We start from the raw sequence: 22208 nt of genomic DNA on the forward strand, positions 1-22208 counted from the left end.
GCTGTACTCTTTGATGAATAGTAAAGATGAAGGAAGCATTTATGGTAAAAAAATGATATAATTCATACTTTTTTATCACAATTAATTGTATATGGGTAATCGATGCATACTATTCCATTCACTTACTGATTTTACTTGCTGTAATCAACGTTGCGTTTTGTCCCAATGCATAGGCCTATAGTTTCATGCGAAGTGTAGGCCTACTTCGGTCCTCTGTAGCTCAGCTAGTAGAGCACGGCGCTTGTAACGCCAAGGTAGTGGGTTCGATCCCCGGGACCACCCATACACAAAAATGTATGCACGCATGACTGTAAGTCGCTTTGGATAAAAGCGTCTGCTAAATGGCATATTATTATTATTATTATTATGTATTTCTTGGCCACATATTTGTTTGCATTAGGCCCACCATACATTGTATATTCTGTTATATGTAACCTAGACACTTTCCCAAATGTACTGGAGTGTTTTAATTTCTTATTTCAAGTACAGTATGTGTAAGTCACTGGATTGAACTCTGAGGGACGCTGTTGGTTAGTGTGTTGCAATTTTAGAGCAGATTTACAGCAGTACCTCCCCCATCATCTCGCTAAATTAGAGAGTGAAAGAGCTGCACGCGGAGCACACAGTCCTGGTTATAGAGAACACCAAGCACGGAGACACCAAGCTGCGATTCTTTTGTTCCAGCGATACGGATTATTGGAAGACATTTTTGTTGGAAGACATTTTTGGACTTAAATCAAAAGGAATTGTACTATTTCCATAACGGATTATATGGTGTTTTATGTTTCATGGTGCAGGGGAAAATGTCGGACAGAACAATGACACGGCAAGTACTGTTGTTTATCTCGGTCCTCTCTCTCAGTTCAGTGCACGGGCAGGTCAGTTACTCCATTCCAGAGGAAATGGCGAAAGGCTCTTTAGTCGGTAACATAGCGCAGGATTTGGGTTTAGATATCAAAAGAATGAAATCGGGTAAAGCTCGTATTTATACTGGAGACAGCGCAGAATACATCGAGCTGAATAAAGAAAGGGGAGTTCTCCTTATCAAAGAGAGAATAGACCGTGAAGCGCTCTGCGGACAGACGACGCCTTGCGCATTGCATTTTCAGATTATTCTGGAGAATCCAATAGAATTTCATCGCGTTTTAGTTGAAATCACAGATATAAATGATAATGCTCCGATTTTCAAAAAGAATGAAGTGAAATTTGAGATAAGCGAGTCAGCTGTTACAGGGGCAAAATTTATTCTAGAGAAAGCATTTGATTCCGATGTAGGAGTTAATGGCCTCCAAAGCTATTCTCTTCATCCTACAGATAATTTTCTCTTAAAATTGCAAAATCAAGCTGATGGAAGTAAAAAGGTAGAAATGGTCTTACAGAAGCCTTTAGATCGAGAGAAACAGGAACAGATATCTTTAGTCTTAACTGCCCTCGATGGAGGCGAGCCTCAGCTGTCTGGAACAGTGCAGATACACGTCACTGTATTAGATGTAAACGACAATGCTCCGGTTTTTACGCAGGAGATTTATAAGGCAAGGTTAGTCGAAAATTCTCCCAAGGGAACCTTGCTTACCACAGTTTGTGCTAAAGATGAGGACAAGGGATCCAATGGATTAATTACTTATTCCATATCAAGTAGCAACGAGGGCGTATTTGAACGCTTTGAAATAGATGAGAGTAATGGAGAAGTCCGTTTACTTGGTGGATTAGATTATGAAAAAGCTCAACACTATCAGATTGACATTGAGGCGAAAGACAAAGGAGGTCTGTCAGATTCATCTAAAATTACAGTTGATGTTGTTGATGTTAATGACAATAACCCTATAATTAACTTCATGACAACATCTAAGTCGGTACCGGAGGATTCCCCTATTGGAACAGTAATAGCAGTGTTGAATGTCCAAGACCCGGACTCAGACAGTAACGGTCAGGTGCATTGCGGAATTAATGATAATATACCCTACGCAATTAAATCGACATCTAATGGATTCTATAGCCTAGTAACGGACAGTGACTTGGACCGAGAGAGAGCCTCTGAGTATAACATCAGTGTGACGTGCTCTGATGAGGGAGTGCCCTCGCTCACCAACAGTGTCACTCTCACCTTAAAGATATCAGATGTGAATGACAACGCGCCTGTCTTTGAGAGGAGCTCATATGAGGCTTACATTATAGAAAACAACACACCGGGCCTCTCTATATTCACAGTGAAAGCCAGGGACGCTGACTGGATCCAGAATGCCCGTGTTTCTTACATACTGGAGGACTCCTCTGTTAACGGAGTGTCCGTCTCCTCATATGTATCAGTTAGTGCTGATAGTGGAGTCATCCATGCAGTGCGCTCTTTTGATTACGAGCAGATAAAGGATTTCCAGTTCCACGTAAAAGCGCAGGATGGAGGCTCCCCTCCTCTCAGTAGCAATGTGACTGTGAAAATAATGATCCAGGACCAGAACGACAACTCACCTCAGGTTCTGTACCCAGTCCAGACTAGCAGCTCTCTGGTGGCTGAAATGGTGCCTCGTACAGCAGATGTGGGCTATCTTGTGACTAAAGTGGTGGCTGTTGATGTGGACTCTGGACAGAATGCCTGGCTCTCCTATAAACTGCAGAAAGCGACAGACAGGGCGCTATTTGAAGTCGGCTTACAGAATGGGGAAATAAGAACTATACGCCAAGTCAATGATAAAGATGTTGTGAAACAAAGGCTCACTGTTGTAGTGGAGGACAATGGGCAGCCCTCTCGTTCAGCTACTGTCAATGTTAACGTGGCAGTGGCGGACAGCTTCCCTGAAGTGCTCTCGGAGTTCACTGACTTTACGCACGACAAGGAGTACAATGACAACCTGACATTTTACTTAGTTTTGGCTCTTGCTGTAGTCTCATTTCTGTTCATCACATGTTTAGTGGTTATTATATCAGTGAAAATATACAGATGGAGACAGTCTCGCATCCTCTATCATTCCAATCTTCCTGTTATTCCATATTATCCACCGCGTTACGCAGACACTTTGGGGACAGGAACTCTACAGCACGTGTACAATTACGAGGTGTGCAGGACAACTGACTCCAGAAAGAGTGACTGTAAGTTCGCCAGACCCTGTAGTCAGAACGTACTGATAATGGACCCCAGTTCTGCAGGGACGATGCAGCGGCTGCAGAGTGAACAGAACATCCTGGATGAACCAGACTCTCCATTAGAGGTCTGTTATATTTAAATAATTCATTTTCCCCTACAACTATTTTTGTATGTGTAATGCATTTTGTAATCGTCTTTAACTGTTTAAAATCGAGTCTTTAAATGTGGAAGCTTTCCATGTACAGAAATGCCATTCATTTCCCTGATGTGGCCAATTCAGCACCACTGAGATGGACAGCGGTGCTTTGCAAAGAGGGACTTTGACAAGTGTGAATTGTATTGAGGACTTCACCGTTGTCAAGATCATGCAAACATTTTATATAATAAGAATTCATTTCATAAGTCTATGTGTAATTGTGTATTTGTATAAAAAGCACACTACCATACATCCAGTTTTCTAAATTTGTGTTCTGTCGTGTTGTAGGCCTATAGTTTCAGCAACGTGTATCTTGTTTGAGATTACTTGTCCACATCCTCTGAGATCTATGTTTACAGTTGTTCAAAATGTGTTAATATAGCCCAAATGACTGGGTTGGGTAAAACATGACAGTGCTGTACATTCTTTTTTGGAGACTCAAACCTTCCCAAACATTTTGGAATTGTTTAATTCTTAAGAATATCTGTAGTTCAGTGCATTGAACTCAGAGGGACGCTGTTGGTCAGTCAGTGTGTTGCAATTTTAGCGCAGATAGGCAACAGTACCTCCCCCATCATCTCGATATATTAGAGAGAGAAAGAGCCGCACACAGAGCGCGCAGTCCGGGTTACAGAGAACACTAATACGGAGACACCGAGCTGCGATTCTTTTGTTCCAGCGATACGGATTATTGGAAGACATTTTTTTGTTATTTTCTGGGTTTACATTTAACAGAATATTTAAAATTACTTAACGGATTGCATGGTGTTTGTGATTTAATGGTGCAGGGGGAAATGTCGGACAGAACAATGACATGGCAAGTACTGTTGTTTATCTCGGTCCTCTCTCTCAGTTCAGTGCACGGGCAGGTCAGTTACTCCATTCCAGAGGAAATGGCGAAAGGCTCTTTAGTCGGTAACATAGCGCAGGATTTGGGTTTAGATATTAAACGACTGAAATCAGGTAATGCTCGTATTCACGTTGGAAACAGCGCAGAATACATTGAGCTGATTAAAGAAAGGGGAGTTATCCTTATCAAAGAGAGAATAGACCGTGAGACGTTGTGCGGACAGACGACGCCTTGCGCATTACATTTTCAGATTATTATGGAGAACCCAATAGAATTTTATCGAGTCACAACTGAGATCACCGATATCAATGATAATGCTCCTGTTTTCAAAAAAGATGCAATGAAATTCGAAATAAGCGAATCAGCTGTGATCGGTGCTAAATTTGTCTTGGAAAGAGCTTTTGATTCTGATATAGGAGCAAATGGACTCCAAAGCTACTTCCTTAATCCAACCGAACATTTTATTTTAAAATTACAAGGTCAGGCTGATGGAAGTAAAAAGGTAGAGATGGTTTTGCAGAAGCCTCTTGACCGAGAGAAAAGGGAGCAGATATCTTTAGTCTTAACTGCCCTCGATGGAGGGGAGCCTAAAATGACTGGAACAGTGCAGATACACGTCACTGTGTTGGATGTAAACGACAATGCTCCGGTTTTTACGCAGGCAATATATAAGGCGAGTGTTGTCGAGAACTCGAAGAGGGGTACTTTATTAACTGCAGTTAGTGCAAATGATATAGATCATGGATCAAATGGTTTAGTCACTTACTCCATATCAAGTAGTATCGATGGTATTTTGGATCTATTTGAAATAGATGAGAGTAATGGCGAAGTGCGTTTGATAGGCAAGGTTGACTATGAAACTGCTAAACATTACCAGATTGACATAGAAGCAAAAGATCAAGGCGGTCTTTCAGACTCTAGTAAATTAGTAGTTGACATTGCAGACGTTAACGACAACAACCCTTTGATTGACATGATGTCAACTTCTAAATCAGTAGCAGAAAATTCCCCTTCTCAGACTATTATCGCTGTAATGAGTGTCCACGACCCAGACTCTGATAATAACGGAGTGGTGAATTGTGTTTTAAGTGAAAACATTCCTTTCACCATCAAATCTACATCTAACGGCTTCTATAGTTTAGTAACAGACAGTGACTTGGACAGAGAGAGAGCATCTGAGTATAACATCAGTGTGACGTGCTCTGATGAGGGCGTGCCCTCGCTCTCCAGTAGCGTCACTCTCACCTTACAGATATCAGATGTGAATGACAACGCGCCTGTCTTTGAAAGGAGCTCATATGAGGCCTACATTATAGAAAACAACACACCAGGTCTCTCTATATTCACAGTGAAAGCCAGAGACGCTGACTGGAACCAGAATGCCCGTGTTTCTTACATATTGGAGGACACCTCGGTTAACGGAGTACCCGTCTCCTCATACGTGTCCGTTAGTGCTGATAGTGGAGTTATCCATACAGTGCGCTCTTTTGACTACGAGCAGATCAAAGATTTCCAGTTCCACGTAAAAGCGCAGGATGGAGGCTCCCCTCCACTCAGTAGCAATGTGACTGTGAAAATAATGATCCAGGACCAGAACGACAATGCGCCTCAGGTTCTGTACCCAGTCCAGACTAGCAGCTCCCTGGTGGCTGAAATGGTGCCTCGTTCAGCAGATGTGGGCTATATTGTTACTAAAGTGGTGGCTGTTGATGTGGACTCTGGACAGAATGCCTGGCTCTCGTATAAACTGCAGAAAGCGACAGACAGGGCGCTGTTTGAAGTGGGCTTACAGAATGGGGAAATAAGAACTATACGCCAAGTCACTGATAAAGATGCTGTGAAACAAAGGCTCACTGTTGTAGTGGAGGACAACGGGCAGCCCTCTCGTTCAGCAACAGTCAATGTTAACGTGGCAGTTGCGGACAGCTTCCCTGAAGTGCTCTCGGAGTTCACTGACTTTACGCACGACAAGGAGAACAATGACAGCCTGACTTTTTACTTAGTCTTGGCTCTGGCTGTAGTCTCATTTCTGTTCATCACATGTTTAGTGGTTATTATATCAGTGAAAGTATACAGATGGAGACAGTCTCGCATCCTCTATCATTCCAATCTCCCGGTTATTCCGTATTATCCACCGCGTTACGCAGACACTTTGGGGACAGGAACTCTACAGCACGTGTACAATTACGAGGTGTGCAGGACGACTGACTCCAGAAAGAGTGACTGTAAGTTCTCCAGACCCTGTAGTCAGAACGTACTGATAATGGACCCCAGTTCTACAGGGACGATGCAGCGGATGCAAAGTGAAAATAACATGCTGGATGAACCAGAGTCGCCATTAGAGGTCTGTTACATTTGAATAATTCATTTTCCCCTAAAACTATATGTTTATGTGTCTGTTTAAATGCATCTGCGATTTATCTGTTCAAAATCTAGTCTGTGTCATAACTGGGAACTTTTCATGGTCAGAAATGCTCTTCATTCTAAATGGGGCCATTTCAGCACCATGGTCACGGACAGCGGCTCTTGGCAAATAGGGTTTATTTCAACTGGTAGCAAATATTTTCCTATGGTAGAATATTTTCATGCAACGTGTATTTCATTAGACCTTGTTTGTTAACATCTCACTGACATTGTTTTGTCATTTATACGTTATCTTATATGTTGATATAATAACAGTATAACAGTAACAGTATTTTATCGTTTGTAAACTTAAACCTTCCCAAGTATGTTGAAATGTTTTTATTTTATGTAATACAGTGCATTGAGCTCAGAGGGACGCTGTTGGTCAGTGTGTTACAGTTTTAGAGCAGATTTGCAGCAGGACCTCCCCCATCATCTCGATATATTAGAGAGAGAAAGAGCCGCACGCAGGGCGTGCAGTCCGGGTTAAAGAGAACACTAACACGGTGATACCGAGCTGCGATTATTTTTGTTCCACAGAGGTGGACTTTGGACCCATTTAAAAAAATATTTTGCACTTGAAACTAGTGGAATATTACAGACTTCTTTACGGATTATAACGTTTGTATTGTTTGATATCGCAAAGAAAATGTCGGACAGAACAATGACAAGGCAAGTACTGTTGTTTATCTCGGTCCTCTCTCTCAGTTCAGTGCACGGGCAGGTCGGTTACTCCATTCCCGAGGAAATGGCGAAGGGCTCTTTAGTCGGTAACATAGCGCAGGATTTGGGTTTAGATATCAAAAGACTGAAATCAGGAAAAGCTCGTATTTATACTGGAGGCAGTGCAGAATATATCGAGCTGAATAAAGAAAGGGGAGTTCTCCTTATCAAAGAGAGAATAGACCGGGAAGCGCTCTGCGGACAGACGACACCTTGCGCACTGGATATTCAGATTTCTCTTGAAAACCCAATGGAATTGTACCCGGTAACTGTTGAGATCACAGATATAAACGATCATTCTCCCAGCTTTAAAAAGGCTGAGAGAAAAGTGGAAATCAGTGAGTCGGCGGTGACTGGCTCTAAATTTGTGTTAGAGAAAGCAATAGATCCAGACATAAGTTTCAACGGTCTCCAAACCTACTCGCTTAAACCCACAGTCAATTTTATTCTGAAATTGCATAGTCAGGCAGACGGAAGTAAAAAGGTAGAGATGGTTTTACAGAAACCTTTAGATCGAGAGAAACAGGAGCATATATCTTTGTTATTAACTGCTTTGGATGGAGGCGAGCCTCAGCTTTCTGGGACAATGCAGATACACGTAACCGTGTTAGATGCAAACGACAACGCGCCTGTTTTTACCAAACCAGTTTATACGGCAACAATAACAGAGAATTCACAAAAAGGAACGGTTGTCACTACAGTTAGTGCTTCTGATGCAGACAAAGGCACAAATGGTGAAGTGTCCTATCTAATTTCGAATGGTATGGACAGTGTTTCAGAATTATTTCATATAAATGAAGATGGTGATTTGATATTAGATGGCCCAATTGATTATGAAAAAGCCAGAAATTATCAGATTGATATAGAAGCAATAGACAATGGAGGCCTTTCAGACTCAAGTAAAATACTAATTGATGTTAGTGACGTGAATGACAATAGTCCTGTTATCAATTTGATTTCCAAATCAGGTTCAATACCAGAGGATTCCCGTCCTAACACAGTAATAGCTATGATGAGCGTGAACGACCCTGATTCTGAAAGTAATGGTAAAGTTAACTGTGGCATAAATGAGAACATCCCATTCACTATTAAATCAACAGCTAACGCCTTTTACAGTCTAGTAACAGATAGTGACTTGGACCGAGAGAGAGCCTCTGAGTATAACATCAGTGTGACGTGTTCTGATGAGGGCGTGCCCTCGCTATCCAGCAGCGTCACTCTCACCTTACAAATATCAGATGTGAATGACAACGCGCCTGTCTTTGAGAGGAGCTCATATGAGGCCTACATTATAGAAAACAACACACCGGGCCTCTCTATATTCACAGTGAAAGCCAGGGACGCTGACTGGAACCAGAATGCCCGTGTTTCTTACATACTGGAGGACTCCTCGGTTAATGGACTGCCCGTCTCTTCATATATGTCAGTTAGTGCTGATAGTGGAGTCATCCATGCAGTGCACTCTTTTGACTACGAGCAGATCAAGGATTTCCAGTTCCGCGTAAAAGCGCAGGATGGAGGCTCTCCTCCTCTCAGTAGCAATGTGACTGTGAAAATAATGATCCAGGACCAGAACGACAACTCACCTCAGGTTCTGTACCCAGTCCAGACTAGCAGCTCTCTGGTGTCTGAAATGGTGCCTCGTTCAGCGGATGTGGGCTATCTTGTCACTAAAGTGGTGGCTGTTGATGTGGACTCTGGACAGAATGCCTGGCTCTCGTATAAACTGCAGAAATCAACAGACAGGGCGCTATTTGAAGTGGGCTTACAAAATGGGGAAATAAGAACTATACGCCAAGTCAATGATAAAGATGTTGTGAAACAAAGGCTCACTGTTGTAGTGGAGGACAATGGGCAGCCCTCTCGTTCAGCTACTGTCAATGTTAACGTGGCAGTGGCGGACAGCTTCCCTGAAGTGCTCTCGGAGTTCACTGACTTTACGCACGACAAGGAGTACAATGACAACCTGACATTTTACTTAGTTTTGGCTCTTGCTGTAGTCTCATTTCTGTTCATCACATGTTTAGTGGTTATTATATCAGTGAAAATATACAGATGGAGACAGTCTCGCATCCTCTATCATTCCAATCTCCCGGTTATTCCGTATTATCCACCGCGTTACGCAGACACTTTGGGGACAGGAACTCTACAGCACGTGTACAATTACGAGGTGTGCAGGACGACTGACTCCAGAAAGAGTGACTGTAAGTTCTCCAGACCCTGTAGTCAGAACGTACTGATAATGGACCCCAGTTCTACAGGGACGATGCAGCGGATGCAGAGTGAAAAGAACATCCTGGATGAACCTGACTCCCCACTAGAGGTCTGTTATATTTGAATCATTTATATTTTCCCGAAAACTATATGTTTCATATATGTCTAAATGTAGACTATCGGTGATTTCATTTGTTTGAAATCAAGACTGTGTTCCTGGGAAGTTTCCATGGTCAGAAATGCTTTTTATTCCACTGACGTGGCCATTTCAGCTCCACGGCTATGGACAGCGTTGCTTTGCAAATAATCTGTATTTCAATGGGTGAGCCTGCAGTTTACAAAAGTAGCAGTTTCACTCAACGTGTATTATCTTTAGACCTTGTTTGTTCACATCTCCCTGACATATTGGTTTACATTTGTCGTTAATACATTGGCCTGTTTGTGGTGTTAGCATAGTTCTACTGTGTTTTATAGCTTGGAGACTCAATCTTTCCCATGTACTGTTTGTTGGAATATATATATATATATTTTAAGTATATCTGTAGTTCAGTGGATTGAACTCAGAGGGACGCTGTTGGTTAGTGTGTTGCAGTTTCATAGCAAATTTGTAGCAGTACCTCCCCCATCATCTCGATATATTAGAGAGAGAAAGAGCCGCACGCAGAGCGCACAGTCCGGGTTACAGAGAACACTAATATGGAGACACCGAGCTGCGATTCTTTTGTTCCAAAATGGTGTATTGTTGAGTCATTTACCTTTGATGTTTTGAACTAGAAACGAATGGAATATTACTGACTTCTTCACGGATTATAAACTGCTTGATGTTTCGTGGGGAAGGGAAAATGTCGGACAGAACAATGACACGGCAAGTACTGTTGTTTATCTCGGTCCTCTCTCTCAGTTCAGTGCACGGGCAGGTCAGTTACTCCATTCCCGAGGAATTGGCGAAAGGCTCTTTAGTCGGTAACATAGCGCAGGATTTGGGTTTAGATATCAAAAGACTGAAATCAGGTAAAGCTCGTATTTATACTGGAGATAGCGCAGAATACATCGAGCTGAATAAAGAAAGGGGAGTTCTCCTTATCAAAGAGAGAATAGACCGTGAAGCGCTCTGCGGACAGACGACGCCTTGCGCACTGCATTTTCAGATTATTTTAGAAAATCCCATGGAATTCTTTCGAGTAACGGTTGAGATTACAGATGTAAACGATAATTCTCCTAGTTTTAAAAAGAACGAGAGACGTTTTGAAATTAGTGAAACCGCTGTTACTGGCTCTACATTTATGCTGGAGAGGGCAATGGATCCTGACGTTGGCATTAACAGTCTCCAGAGCTACACCCTTAAACCCACTGATAATTTTCAGTTAAAACTAAAAAATCAACCTGATGGGAGTAAAAAGGTGGAGATGGTCTTACAGAAGCCTTTAGATCGAGAGAAACAGGAACAGATATCTTTAGTTTTAACTGCCCTCGATGGAGGGGAGCCTCAGTTGTCTGGAACAGTGCAGATACACGTCACTGTATTAGATGCAAACGACAATGCTCCGGTTTTTACGCAGGAGATATACAGAGCAACAGTTGTTGAAAATTCTCCTAAAGGAACCTTATTGACGAAAGTCAGTGCATCTGACGCGGATAAAGGGTCAAATAGTCTCGTTCGATATTCTTTGTCCAGCAGTACTGATCTGTTTGAGTTAGACAGCGACAGTGGTGAACTTAGACTCATTGGTCAAATAGATTATGAAAAAGCAAAACATTATCAAATGTTTATTGAGGCAATGGATGAGGGAGGACTATCCGATTCTAGTAAAATAATCATAGATATAATTGACGTCAACGACAACAGTCCCGTTATTAATATAATGTCAAAGTCTAGTTCAATAGCTGAGGACTCGAGCCCAAATACAGTTATAGCTATGATCAACGTTAACGATCCAGACTCTGATAGTAACGGTCAGGTAAACTGTGGGATAAATGAAAACATTCCCTTCAGCATTAAATCTACATCTAATGGATTCTATAGCCTAGTAACTGATAGTGACTTGGACCGAGAGAGAGCCTCTGAGTATAACATTAGTGTGACGTGCTCTGATGAGGGAGTGCCCTCGCTATCCAGCAGCGTCACTCTCAAGTTGCAGATATCAGATGTGAATGACAACGCGCCTGTCTTTGAGAGGAGCTCATATGAGGCCTACATTTTAGAAAACAACACACCGGGCCTCTCTATATTCACAGTGAAAGCCAGAGACGCTGACTGGAACCAGAATGCCCGTGTTTCTTACATACTGGAGGACTCCTCGGTTAACGGAGTGCCCGTCTCTTCATATGTATCGGTTAATGCTGATAGTGGAGTCATCCATGCAGTGCGTTCTTTTGATTACGAGCAGATCAAGGATTTCCAGTTCCGTGTAAAAGCGCAGGATGGAGGTTCCCCTCCACTCAGTAGCAATGTGACTGTGAAAATAATGATCCATGACCAGAACGACAACGCGCCTCAGGTTCTGTACCCAGTCCAGACTAGCAGCTCCCTGGTGACTGAAATGGTGCCTCGTTCAGCAGATGTGGGTTATCTTGTCACTAAAGTGGTGGCTGTTGATGTGGACTCTGGACAGAATGCCTGGCTCTCGTATAAACTGCAGAAAGCGACTGACAGGGCGCTATTTGAAGTGGGCTTACAGAATGGGGAAATAAGAACTATACGCCAAGTCACTGATAAAGATGCTGTGAAACAGAGGCTCACTGTTGTAGTGGAGGACAACGGGCAGCCCTCTCGTTCAGCTACAGTCAATGTTAACGTGGCGGTGGCGGACAGCTTCCCTGAAGTGCTCTCGGAGTTCACTGACTTTACGCACGAAAAGGAATACAATGACAACCTGACTTTTTACTTAGTCTTGGCTTTGGCTGTAGTTTCATTTCTGTTCATCACATGTTTAGTGGTTATTATATCAGTGAAAATATACAGATGGAGACAGTCTCGCATCCTCTATCATTCCAACCTCCCGGTTATTCCGTATTATCCACCGCGTTACGCAGACACTTTGGGGACAGGAACTCTACAGCACGTGTACAATTACGAGGTGTGCAGGACGACTGACTCCAGAAAGAGTGACTGTAAGTTCTCCAGACCCTGTAGTCAGAACGTACTGATAATGGACCCCAGTTCTACAGGGACAATGCACCGGATGCAGAGTGAAAGGAACATCTTGGATGAACCAGACTCTCCACTAGAGGTTGGTGTTAATGACAATTATTTGTACTATTCACTCAAGTATGCTTGGTAACAACCTTTTCGATTATCTGAAATTCGTAATATTCCGGTCGCATTTTCAGATCGCCTACTTGTGGTCTTTTCAGCACCAGGGCTGTGGACAGCGGCGCTTTATTCATTGAGCTCCAGTGAGAGTTCCATTCACACGTCAAAGTATGATGTAGAACTAAAGTCAATAGATTTTTCCCGCTGCATAATTCAAAACTACACGAGTGTGTCAATATTTTCCCGCATGTGTCCAGAACAATTTCTATCTATTTTGAGCTACTACGAATAGGCTTAGGTACTTTCAAGGTGTTATATCGGTGACATGATTCAAGTGAAGACTTGTTGCTATTTGACTCCATGTTAACATTCAATCGGCCTACCTCACTCACACTCATCGTGTCATATTACCTCTGACATAACGTGTTATCATTTAATTTAGAATCTACATTAGCTTCTTGTTTTATATTTCATGCAATTTGCTCGCCATAGGATATGCTATGTGATGTTACTTTAACTTAATAGAAAGCTAAAGTATTTCAGAATATATATGGCATTAGATTTCTATTGCCAGTGATGAGAATTAAGGTCGTATAATGTTTGATATTTTCTGTCAGTGGGCTAGTTTAAATTTGAAATTAACATTGTTGATTGGAAATACCTCTTCATTGTTTTGGAATGTATTTAGTGTAGTTCATTGCATCGAACTCAAAGGGCCGCTGTTGGTCAGTGTGTTGCAATTTTAGAGCAGATTTACAGCAGTACCTCCCCCATCATCTCGATATATTAGAGAGAGAAAGAGCCACACGCAGAGCGCACAGTCCTGGTTATAGAGAACACCAAGCACGGAGACACCAAGCTGCGATTCTTTTGTTCCAGAATTGTGGAATTTTGAGTAATTTACCTTTTGATGTTTTCAACTGGAAACGAATGGAATATTGCAGTCTGTTTTACGGATTATAACGTGCTTGTTGTTTCATGGTGAAAGGAAAATGTCGGATAGAACGATGATACGGCAAGTACTGTTGTTTATCTTGGTCCTCTCTCTCAGTTCAGTACACGGGCAGGTCAGTTACTCCATTCCGGAGGAAATGGCGAAAGGTTCTTTAGTCGGTAACATAGCGCAGGATTTGGGTTTAGATATCAAAAGACTGAAATCAGGTAAAGCTCGTATTTATACTGGAGACAGCGCAGAATACATCGAGCTGAATAAAGAAAGAGGAGTTCTCCTTATCAAAGAGAAAATAGACCGTGAAGCGCTTTGCAGACAGACGACGCCTTGCGCCCTTGATTTTCAAATGATTTTAGAGAATCCAATGGAATTATATACAGTAACGATTGAGATCATAGATATAAATGATAATGCTCCCAGTTTTGGAAAAAGTGAAATGAAATTTGAGATTAGTGAAATTGCAGGTACCGGAGCCAGATTTATGCTGGAGAGGGCAGTGGATTCGGATGTTGGTGTTAACGGTCTTCAAACCTACTCCCTTAAACCCACTGATCACTTTGCATTACAACTGAAAAACCAGCCAGATGGTAGTAAAAAGGTAGAGATGGTTTTACAGAAGCCAATAGATCGAGAGGAACAAGAACATATTAAATTAGTGTTAACAGCAATGGATGGAGGCGAGCCTCAGATGTCTGGGACGCTGCAAATCCATGTCACAGTACAAGACGCGAACGACAATGCTCCGGTTTTTACGCAGGAGATTTACAAAGCCACGGTGGTTGAGAATTCTCCTAAAGGAGCCGTGTTAACTACTGTCAGAGCATCTGATGCGGACAAAGGGTCTAATAGTCTGGTTACCTACTCTACATCAAGTGGCACCGCTGGTGTGTCGGATTTGTTTGAGATAGACCGTGACAGCGGCGAATTGAAATTGATTGGTCGTATAGATTATGAAAAACAAAAACATTATCAAATATTTATTGAGGCAAAGGATCAGGGAGGTCTTTCAGACTCAAGTAAAATAATTATAGATGTTAGTGACGTGAATGATAATAGTCCTGTTATCAATTTGATTTCCAAATCAGGTTCAATACCAGAGGATTCCCGTCCTAACACAGTAATAGCTATGATGAGCGTGAACGACCCTGATTCTGAAAGTAATGGTAAAGTTAACTGTGGCATAAATGAGAACATCCCATTCACTATTAAATCAACATCTAACGCCTTTTACAGTCTAGTAACAGACAGTGACTTGGACAGAGAGAGAGCCTCTGAGTATAACATCAGTGTGACGTGCTCTGATGAGGGAGTGCCCTCGCTCTCCAACAGCGTCACTCTCACCTTACGTATATCAGATGTGAATGACAACGCGCCTGTCTTTGAGAGAACCTCATATGAGGCCTATATTATAGAAAACAACACACCGGGCCTCTCTATATTCACAGTGAAAGCTAGAGATGCTGACTGGAACCAAAATGCCCGTGTTTCTTACATACTGGAGGACTCCTTGGTTAACGGAGTGCCCATCTCCTCATATTTATCCGTTAGTGCTGATAGTGGAGTCATCCATGCGCTGCGCTCTTTTGACTACGAGCAGATCAAGGATTTCCAGTTCCGTGTAAAAGCGCAGGATGGAGGCTCCCCTCCACTCAGTAGCAATGTGACTGTGAAAATAATGATCCAGGACCAGAACGACAACGCGCCTCAGGTTCTGTACCCAGTCCAGACTGGCAGCTCTCTGGTGGCTGAAATGGTGCCTCGTTCAGCAGATGTGGGCTATCTTGTCACTAAAGTGGTGGCTGTTGATATGGACTCTGGACAGAATGCCTGGCTCTCGTATAAACTGCAGAAAGCGACAGACAGGGCGCTATTTGAAGTGGGCTTACAGAATGGGGAAATAAGAACTATACGCCAAGTCAATGATAAAGATGCTGTGAAACAAAGGCTCACTGTTGTAGTGGAGGACAACGGGCAGCCCTCTCGTTCAGCTACAGTCAATGTTAACGTGGCAGTTGCGGACAGCTTCCCTGAAGTGCTCTCGGAGTTCACTGACTTTACGCACGACAAGGAATACAACGACAACCTGACTTTTTACTTAGTCCTGGCTTTGGCTGTAGTCTCATTTCTCTTTATTGTGTCCATCATAGCCATCCTGTCAGTGAAATGCTACAGATGGAGACGTGAGCGCATGTTTTACAAATCCAATGGCAATCTCCCAGTTATTCCGTATTACCCGCCCCTTTACGCAGACGTAGGAGGCACTGGGACACTGGGACACGTATATAATTACAACGTATGTGGAACAACTGACTCCAGAAAGAGTGATATGAAATATGTCAGACCTTACAGTCAGAGCATCATTAGTCTGGATGGAACACAGACACTCCCCCACGCGCAGAGGGACAAACTGATCAATGACGAAGGGGATAATCAGGTGAGCATGACCAATCAGCTCTCATATCCTCAGAATATTCATGACGTCACTGTTTCTCATTCATAATCTTACACTTTAATGATTTCACAAGCAAATATTGTTACGGTTCTGTTGTCCTTTTTCTTTTCAAAATATTGAGTAGTTGGCTTCACTCTAGAATGTCTGAATTGTGTTTCCTATGGATTTCTTTACTCCAACACCCTGATAGACAGCTCTCCGTTATGATCATGCCTGTATTGCGAATTCAGTGATACTGCATAATGCCCTAATTGTAACCAGCATATAGTTCACGCTCAATAACCACCAGTTACTGTGTTGTGCATACAAGCTCAAATATAAAGGTAAATGGTCACTCTTATCATGCCTTTTTAATAATGCATATGAATTGGGGTGTGGATATGCGTATATAATACGCATGGTTGGAGAGCACATGTGTTTTGCATAGTCTGTGTGTAGTTTACACTCCTGAACTCAGAGGGGCGCTGTTGGTTAGTGTGTTGCAGATTTGCAGTAGTACCTCCCCCATCATCTCGGTATATTAGGGAGAGAAAGCGTTTTTACATTTACATTTACGTCATTTAGCAGACCCTCTTATCCAGAGCGACTTACAAATTGGTGCATTCACCTTATAGCCAGTGGGATAACCACTTTACAATATGTTTTTTTTTCCTTTGGGGTGGGGTAAGGGGGGGTAGAAGGATTACTTTATCCTATCCCAGGTATTCCTTAAAGAGGTGGAGTTTCAAGTGTCTCCGGAAGGTGGTGAGTGACTCCGCTGTCCTGGCGTCATGAGGGAGCTTGTTCCACCATTGGGGTGCCAGAGCAGCGAACAGTTTAGACTGGGCTGAGCGGGAACTGTGCTTCCGCAGAGGTAGGGAAGCCAGCAGGCCAGAGGTGGATGAACGCAGTGCCCTCGTTTGGGTGTAGGGACTGATCAGAGCCTGAAGGTACGGAGGTGCTGTTCCCCTCACAGCTCCGTAGGCAAGCACCATGGTCTTGTAGCAGATGCAAGCTTCAACTGGAAGCCAGTGGAGTGTGCGGAGGAGCGGGGTCACGTGAGAGAACTTGGGAAGGTTGAACACCAGACGGGCTGCGGCATTCTGGATGAGTTGTAGGGGTTTAATGGCACAGGCAGGGAGCCCAGCCAACAGCGAGTTGCAGTAATCCAGACGGGAGATGACAAGTGCCTGGATTAGGACCTGTGCCGCTTCCTGTGTAAGGCAGGGTCGTACTCTCCGAGCGTTGTAGAGCATGAACCTACAGGATCGGGTCACCGCCTTGATGTTAGCGGAGAACGATAGGGTGTTGTCCAGGGTCACGCCAAGGCTCTTGGCGTTGCACGCAGCGTTGCATGCAGAGCGCACAGTCCGGGCTATAGAGAACACTAAGCACGGAGACACCGAGCTACGATTATTTTGTTCCAAAGCGGTGGACTTTAGGCACATCTTCCTTTAATTTTTGGGCACGGAAACTAATGGAATATTACAGAATTCTTTACGGATTATAACTTGTGTGTTGATATCGTAGAGAGAATGTCGGACAGAATAATGACACAGCAAGTATTGTTGTTTATCTCGATTGTCTCTCTCAGTTTAGTGCACGGGCAGGTCAGTTACTCCATTCATTTACATTTACATTTAGTCATTTAGCAGACGCTCTTATCCAGAGCGACTTACAGTTAGTGAGTGCATACGTTTTTTTTTTTTTTTTTGATTCATGGGAATCAAACCCACAACCCTGGCGTTGCAAACGCCATGCTCTACCAACTGAGCTACATCCCTGCTGGCCATTCCCTCCCCTACCCTGGATGGCACTGGGCCAATTGTGCGCCGCCCCATGGGTCTCCCGGTCGCGGCCGGCTACGACAGAGCCTGGATACGAACCAGGATCTCTAGTGGCACAGCTAGCACTGTGATGCAGTGCCTTAGACCACTGTGCCACTCGGGAGACTGATCTAAACCCATTCCTGAGGAAATAGCTAAAGGCTCTTTAATCGGTAACATAGCGCAGGATTTGGGTTTAGATATAACACAGGTATAGCACGTATTCATACTGGAGACAGCACAGATCACATGGAGTTGAATAAAGAAAGAGAAGTTATCCTCATCAAAAAGAGAATAGACCGTGAAGCGCTCTGTGGACAGATGACGACTTGCGTACTGCATTCACAAATCATTCTTGAGCAGTGGTGATTTTAGCATGTAAATCTTGGTGGGGAAAACTCAAATAAAATGTTTTAGATGCATGCCAGCAAAGCAACTACACAACACAACACTAAACAATATATTATTTTCACTATAGTGGTGACAAACGGTGCCCACAATCTGTTAAGGCCTACATAAAGCTATCCCAACAGCAGAGCTTTCTTTTCAGCACCATGTAGTGAATCCTTACAACCGCTACACCTGGCTATCACCGGAGCCTTGTTTGGTAGTGAAACAGTTAATTCAGCCTCATTTACTGCCTTTAAAAAAAACATAGCTGATATGGTTGACTTGCTTAAACAAATGTGGTTTCTACTGACAATTGAGGTGTACAAACTATAGCATAAGGGGAAGACAAGCGGACAAGAGGCAATCCGTAATTTTGATTAAGACATTAATGAGCAAGCTAGGGCGGACGTAGTCAATATAACTATTTGTTCAGCACTTTTGAAATGTACAGTGACAGAATTCAGAACATGGGCCGTTCTTACAGTATTCTCCATGTACACCAAGTCAGAACCTTAGGATAAATAAAGGGGGCATATAAGCAGACAATGAAAGCTCATACAATATTCAATGATGACATTTCTCTAAAACAGGCTATACCAACACCACCAACAACTAACAGCTTACTACACAACATACACTTAGTATTACTTTCTTAGCTATAGTATCATATCTCCCTGGCATATAACATCATTTTTACAGCAGCATACAAGACAAATTTGGACTCACCTTGTTGTGCTGTGCTCACTTGAACAGGAAGGTGGCGCGGTGGTCCTTCGTGGGCAAATTTTGTCATCAAACTTTGTCATCAAAGTCTGGCATTCTCTGGATTTATGGTGCATTCAAGACAACTGGGAACTCTGAAAAAAACAAATTCTAATCATGACATCAGCGATCTTCAGGTCGGAGCTCTATTAAGAGGCCTGAGTTCCCGACTTGGAATTCAGAGTTGGATGACCGTTCAAAACGTATTTTCCCAGTCTGCGATCATTTTTTTCCGAGTTCCAAGTTGTCGTGAACTCACCGAAGTCTGACATTTCCCAGTTCCGAGTTTCCAGTTGTTCTGAACGTGGCAGAAGTCATGCTGGATTGACAGCATGGCCAATGTTGAATGTTTATCCTTTTAAGCTTGGAAAGGAGACCCTTAAACCCAGACTTGGACCACACACCCACTCCACTGAATAGCAGGTTAGTGGTTGCTTTGGCTTGCAGTTAGCCACTAATTCCTTCCAAACCAATCATTGTTGAATTTGCGATTTCCAATTTGTTGTGTAATGTTTATGTCCAATGGCCGATGAGCACCGATACGTTTTATCTATAATTTCTCTCCATAATTTCTCTTCATATGACAACGGTTGGAAAAGATTTGCCTGTAGATTGTCGACTTGATTCATGATGATGACTGCTAGCTTGATAGCTAAGATTTTGAAAGTATGATGTTGACATGATCAGTCCAATCAAATCTACGGTAGATATAACGTGATTTGAACTCATTTTATCTGTGGCCAATGACCTTGAGCCTTCTTGGATTTAACTTCTAATGTAACTCTATGGCTGCACCCAAGGGGCTAGAATTTTTTTGCTCTCCCCGTTCATTTTGCGGTGACATTGTGTCCCCATGACCCATGAGTGAGAGAACACTGAGACAATCATGGCGCAACTAGAGAACAATACCAACCCCTACGCTCTGTATTTTCCGCTGGCTGCCACACCACAGAAAGCATTGAGCTAGGCTGAAACAGCTGCATTTTGGAGCTGCCTTACTTTGTTAACTCATTTATTTATTTTTTTACATTATTTGCAAACTGATATGTGACAAGTATGAATGCCAAAATAACATGCAAAACTGGTCCTGACTCTGATAGTAACAGTCAGGTACACTGTGGTATAAATGAAAATATCCCCTTTACTGTTAAATCTACATCAAATGTTTTTTACAGCCTAGTAAGAGACAGTGACTTGGACAGTGAACCTCTGAGTACAACATCAGTGTGACGTGCTCTGATGAGGGAGTGCCCTCGCTATCCAGCAGCGTCACTCTCGCCTTACAGATAACAGATGTGAATGACAACGCGCCTGTCTTTGAGAGGAGCTCATATGAGGCCTACATTATAGAAAACAACAGACCGGGCCTCTCTATATTCACAGTGAAAGCCTGAGACGCTGACTGGAACCAGAATGCTCGTGTTTCTTACATACTGGAGGACTCCTCGGTTAACAGAGAACCCGTGTCCTCATATGTGTCAGTTAGTGCTGATAGTGGAGTCATCCGTGCAGTGCGCTCTTTTGACTACGAGCAGATCAAGGATTTCCAGTTCCACGTAAAAGCGCAGGATGGAGGCTCCCCTCCTCTCAGTAGCAATGTGACTGTGACAATAATGATCCAGGACCAGAACGACAACTCACCTCAGGTTCTGTACCCAGTCCAGACTAGCAGCTCTCTGGTGGCTGAAATGGTGCCTCGTTCAGCAGATGTGGGCTATCTTGTCACTAAAGTGGTGGCTGTTGATGTGGACTCTGGACAGAATGCCTGGCCTGACAGAGCGCTGTTTGAAGTGGGCTTACAGAATGGGGAAATAAGAACCATACGCCAAGTGAATGATAAAGATGCTGTGAAACAAAGGCTCACTGTTGTAGTGGAGGACAACGGGCAGCCCTCTCGTTCAGCTACAGTCAATGTTAACGTGGCAGTGGCGGACAGCTTCCCTGAAGTGCTCTCGGAGTTCACTGACTTTACGCAGGACAAGGAGTACAATGACAACCTGACTTTTTACTTAGTTTTGGCTCTGGCTGTAGTCTCATTTCTGTTCATCACATGTTTAGTGGTTATTATATCAGTGAAAATATACAGATGGAGACAGTCTCGCATCCTCTATCATTCCGACCTCCCGGTTATTCCATATTATCCACCACGTTACGCAGACACTTTGGGGACAGGAACTCTACAGCACGTGTACAATTACGAGGTGTGCAGGACGACTGACTCCAGAAAGAGTGACTGTAAGTTCGCCAGACCGTGTAGTCAGAACGTACTGATAATGGACCCCAGTTCTACAGGGACGATGCAGCGGCTGCAGAGTGAAAAGAACATCCTGGATGAACCAGACTCCCCATTAGAGGTCTGTTATATTTGAATCATTTATATTTTCCCGAAAATGATATATTTCCATCTATGTCTAAATGTAGGCTATCGGTGAATTCATCTGTTTGAAATCAACATTTATGTTTTTACATTTACGTCATTTTAGCAGACGCTCTTATCCAGAGCGACTTACAGTTAGTGCATACATTATTCTTTTTAATTTTCATACCCCATGGGAATCGAACCCACAACCCTGGCGTTGCAAACGCCATGCTCTACCAACTGAGCTACCTCCCTGACGGCCATTCCCTCCCCTACCCTGGGCCAATTGTGCGCCGCCCCATTGGTCTCCCGGTTGCGGCCGGCTACAGCAGAGCCTGGATTCGAACCAGGATCTCTAGTGGCACAGCTAGCACTGCGATGCAGTGCCTTAGACCACTGTACCACTCGGGAGACCAAGTCTGTGTACCTGGCAATTTTCCATAGTCAGAAATGCTCTTTATTCCGCTGATATATGGACATTTCAGCACCACCGCCATGGACAGCTGTGCTTTGCAAATAATCTGTATTTCTTTGGGTGAGCCTGCAGTTTCCAAAAGTAGCAGTTTCACTCAATGTGTATTATCTTTAGACCTTGTTTGTTCATATCTCACTGACATATTGGTTAACATTTGCCATTAATACATTGGCCTGCTTGTAGCATAGTTGTACTGTGTTTTATAGTTTGGAGACTCAATCTTTCCCAATTATGTTGGAATGTTTATCTTTTTTTAAAGTATATCTGTAGTTCAGTGGATTGAACTCAGAGGGAC

At 43.2% G+C, this 22208-nt stretch overlaps 1 protein-coding gene across 18 annotated transcripts in view; it reads left to right on the forward strand.

The window, feature by feature from the left end:
- Window positions 1-22208, forward strand: part of LOC121543844 (protocadherin gamma-C5) — a 183473-nt gene that overhangs the window by 92707 nt on the left and 68558 nt on the right. The window contains exon 1 of one of the 18 annotated variants that reach the window (XM_045208008.1): window positions 524-3203. The exons of 13 other annotated variants lie outside the window; for them this stretch is intronic. In XM_045208008.1, coding sequence (XP_045063943.1) covers window positions 789-3203 — 2415 coding nt within the window. In that variant the 5' untranslated portion in view covers window positions 524-788. Of the gene's footprint in view, window positions 1-523; window positions 3204-3910; window positions 6470-7009; window positions 9575-10130; window positions 12696-13525; window positions 16105-22208 lie in introns of those variants that run through there. 4 more of the 18 variants (XM_041854067.2, XM_041854089.2, XM_041854071.2 and 1 more) reach the window with 4 other exon arrangements.

Source organism: Coregonus clupeaformis, chromosome 3 (assembly GCF_020615455.1).
Source record: "Coregonus clupeaformis isolate EN_2021a chromosome 3, ASM2061545v1, whole genome shotgun sequence".
In the NCBI taxonomy this organism is placed as follows: Eukaryota; Metazoa; Chordata; class Actinopteri; order Salmoniformes; family Salmonidae; genus Coregonus; species Coregonus clupeaformis.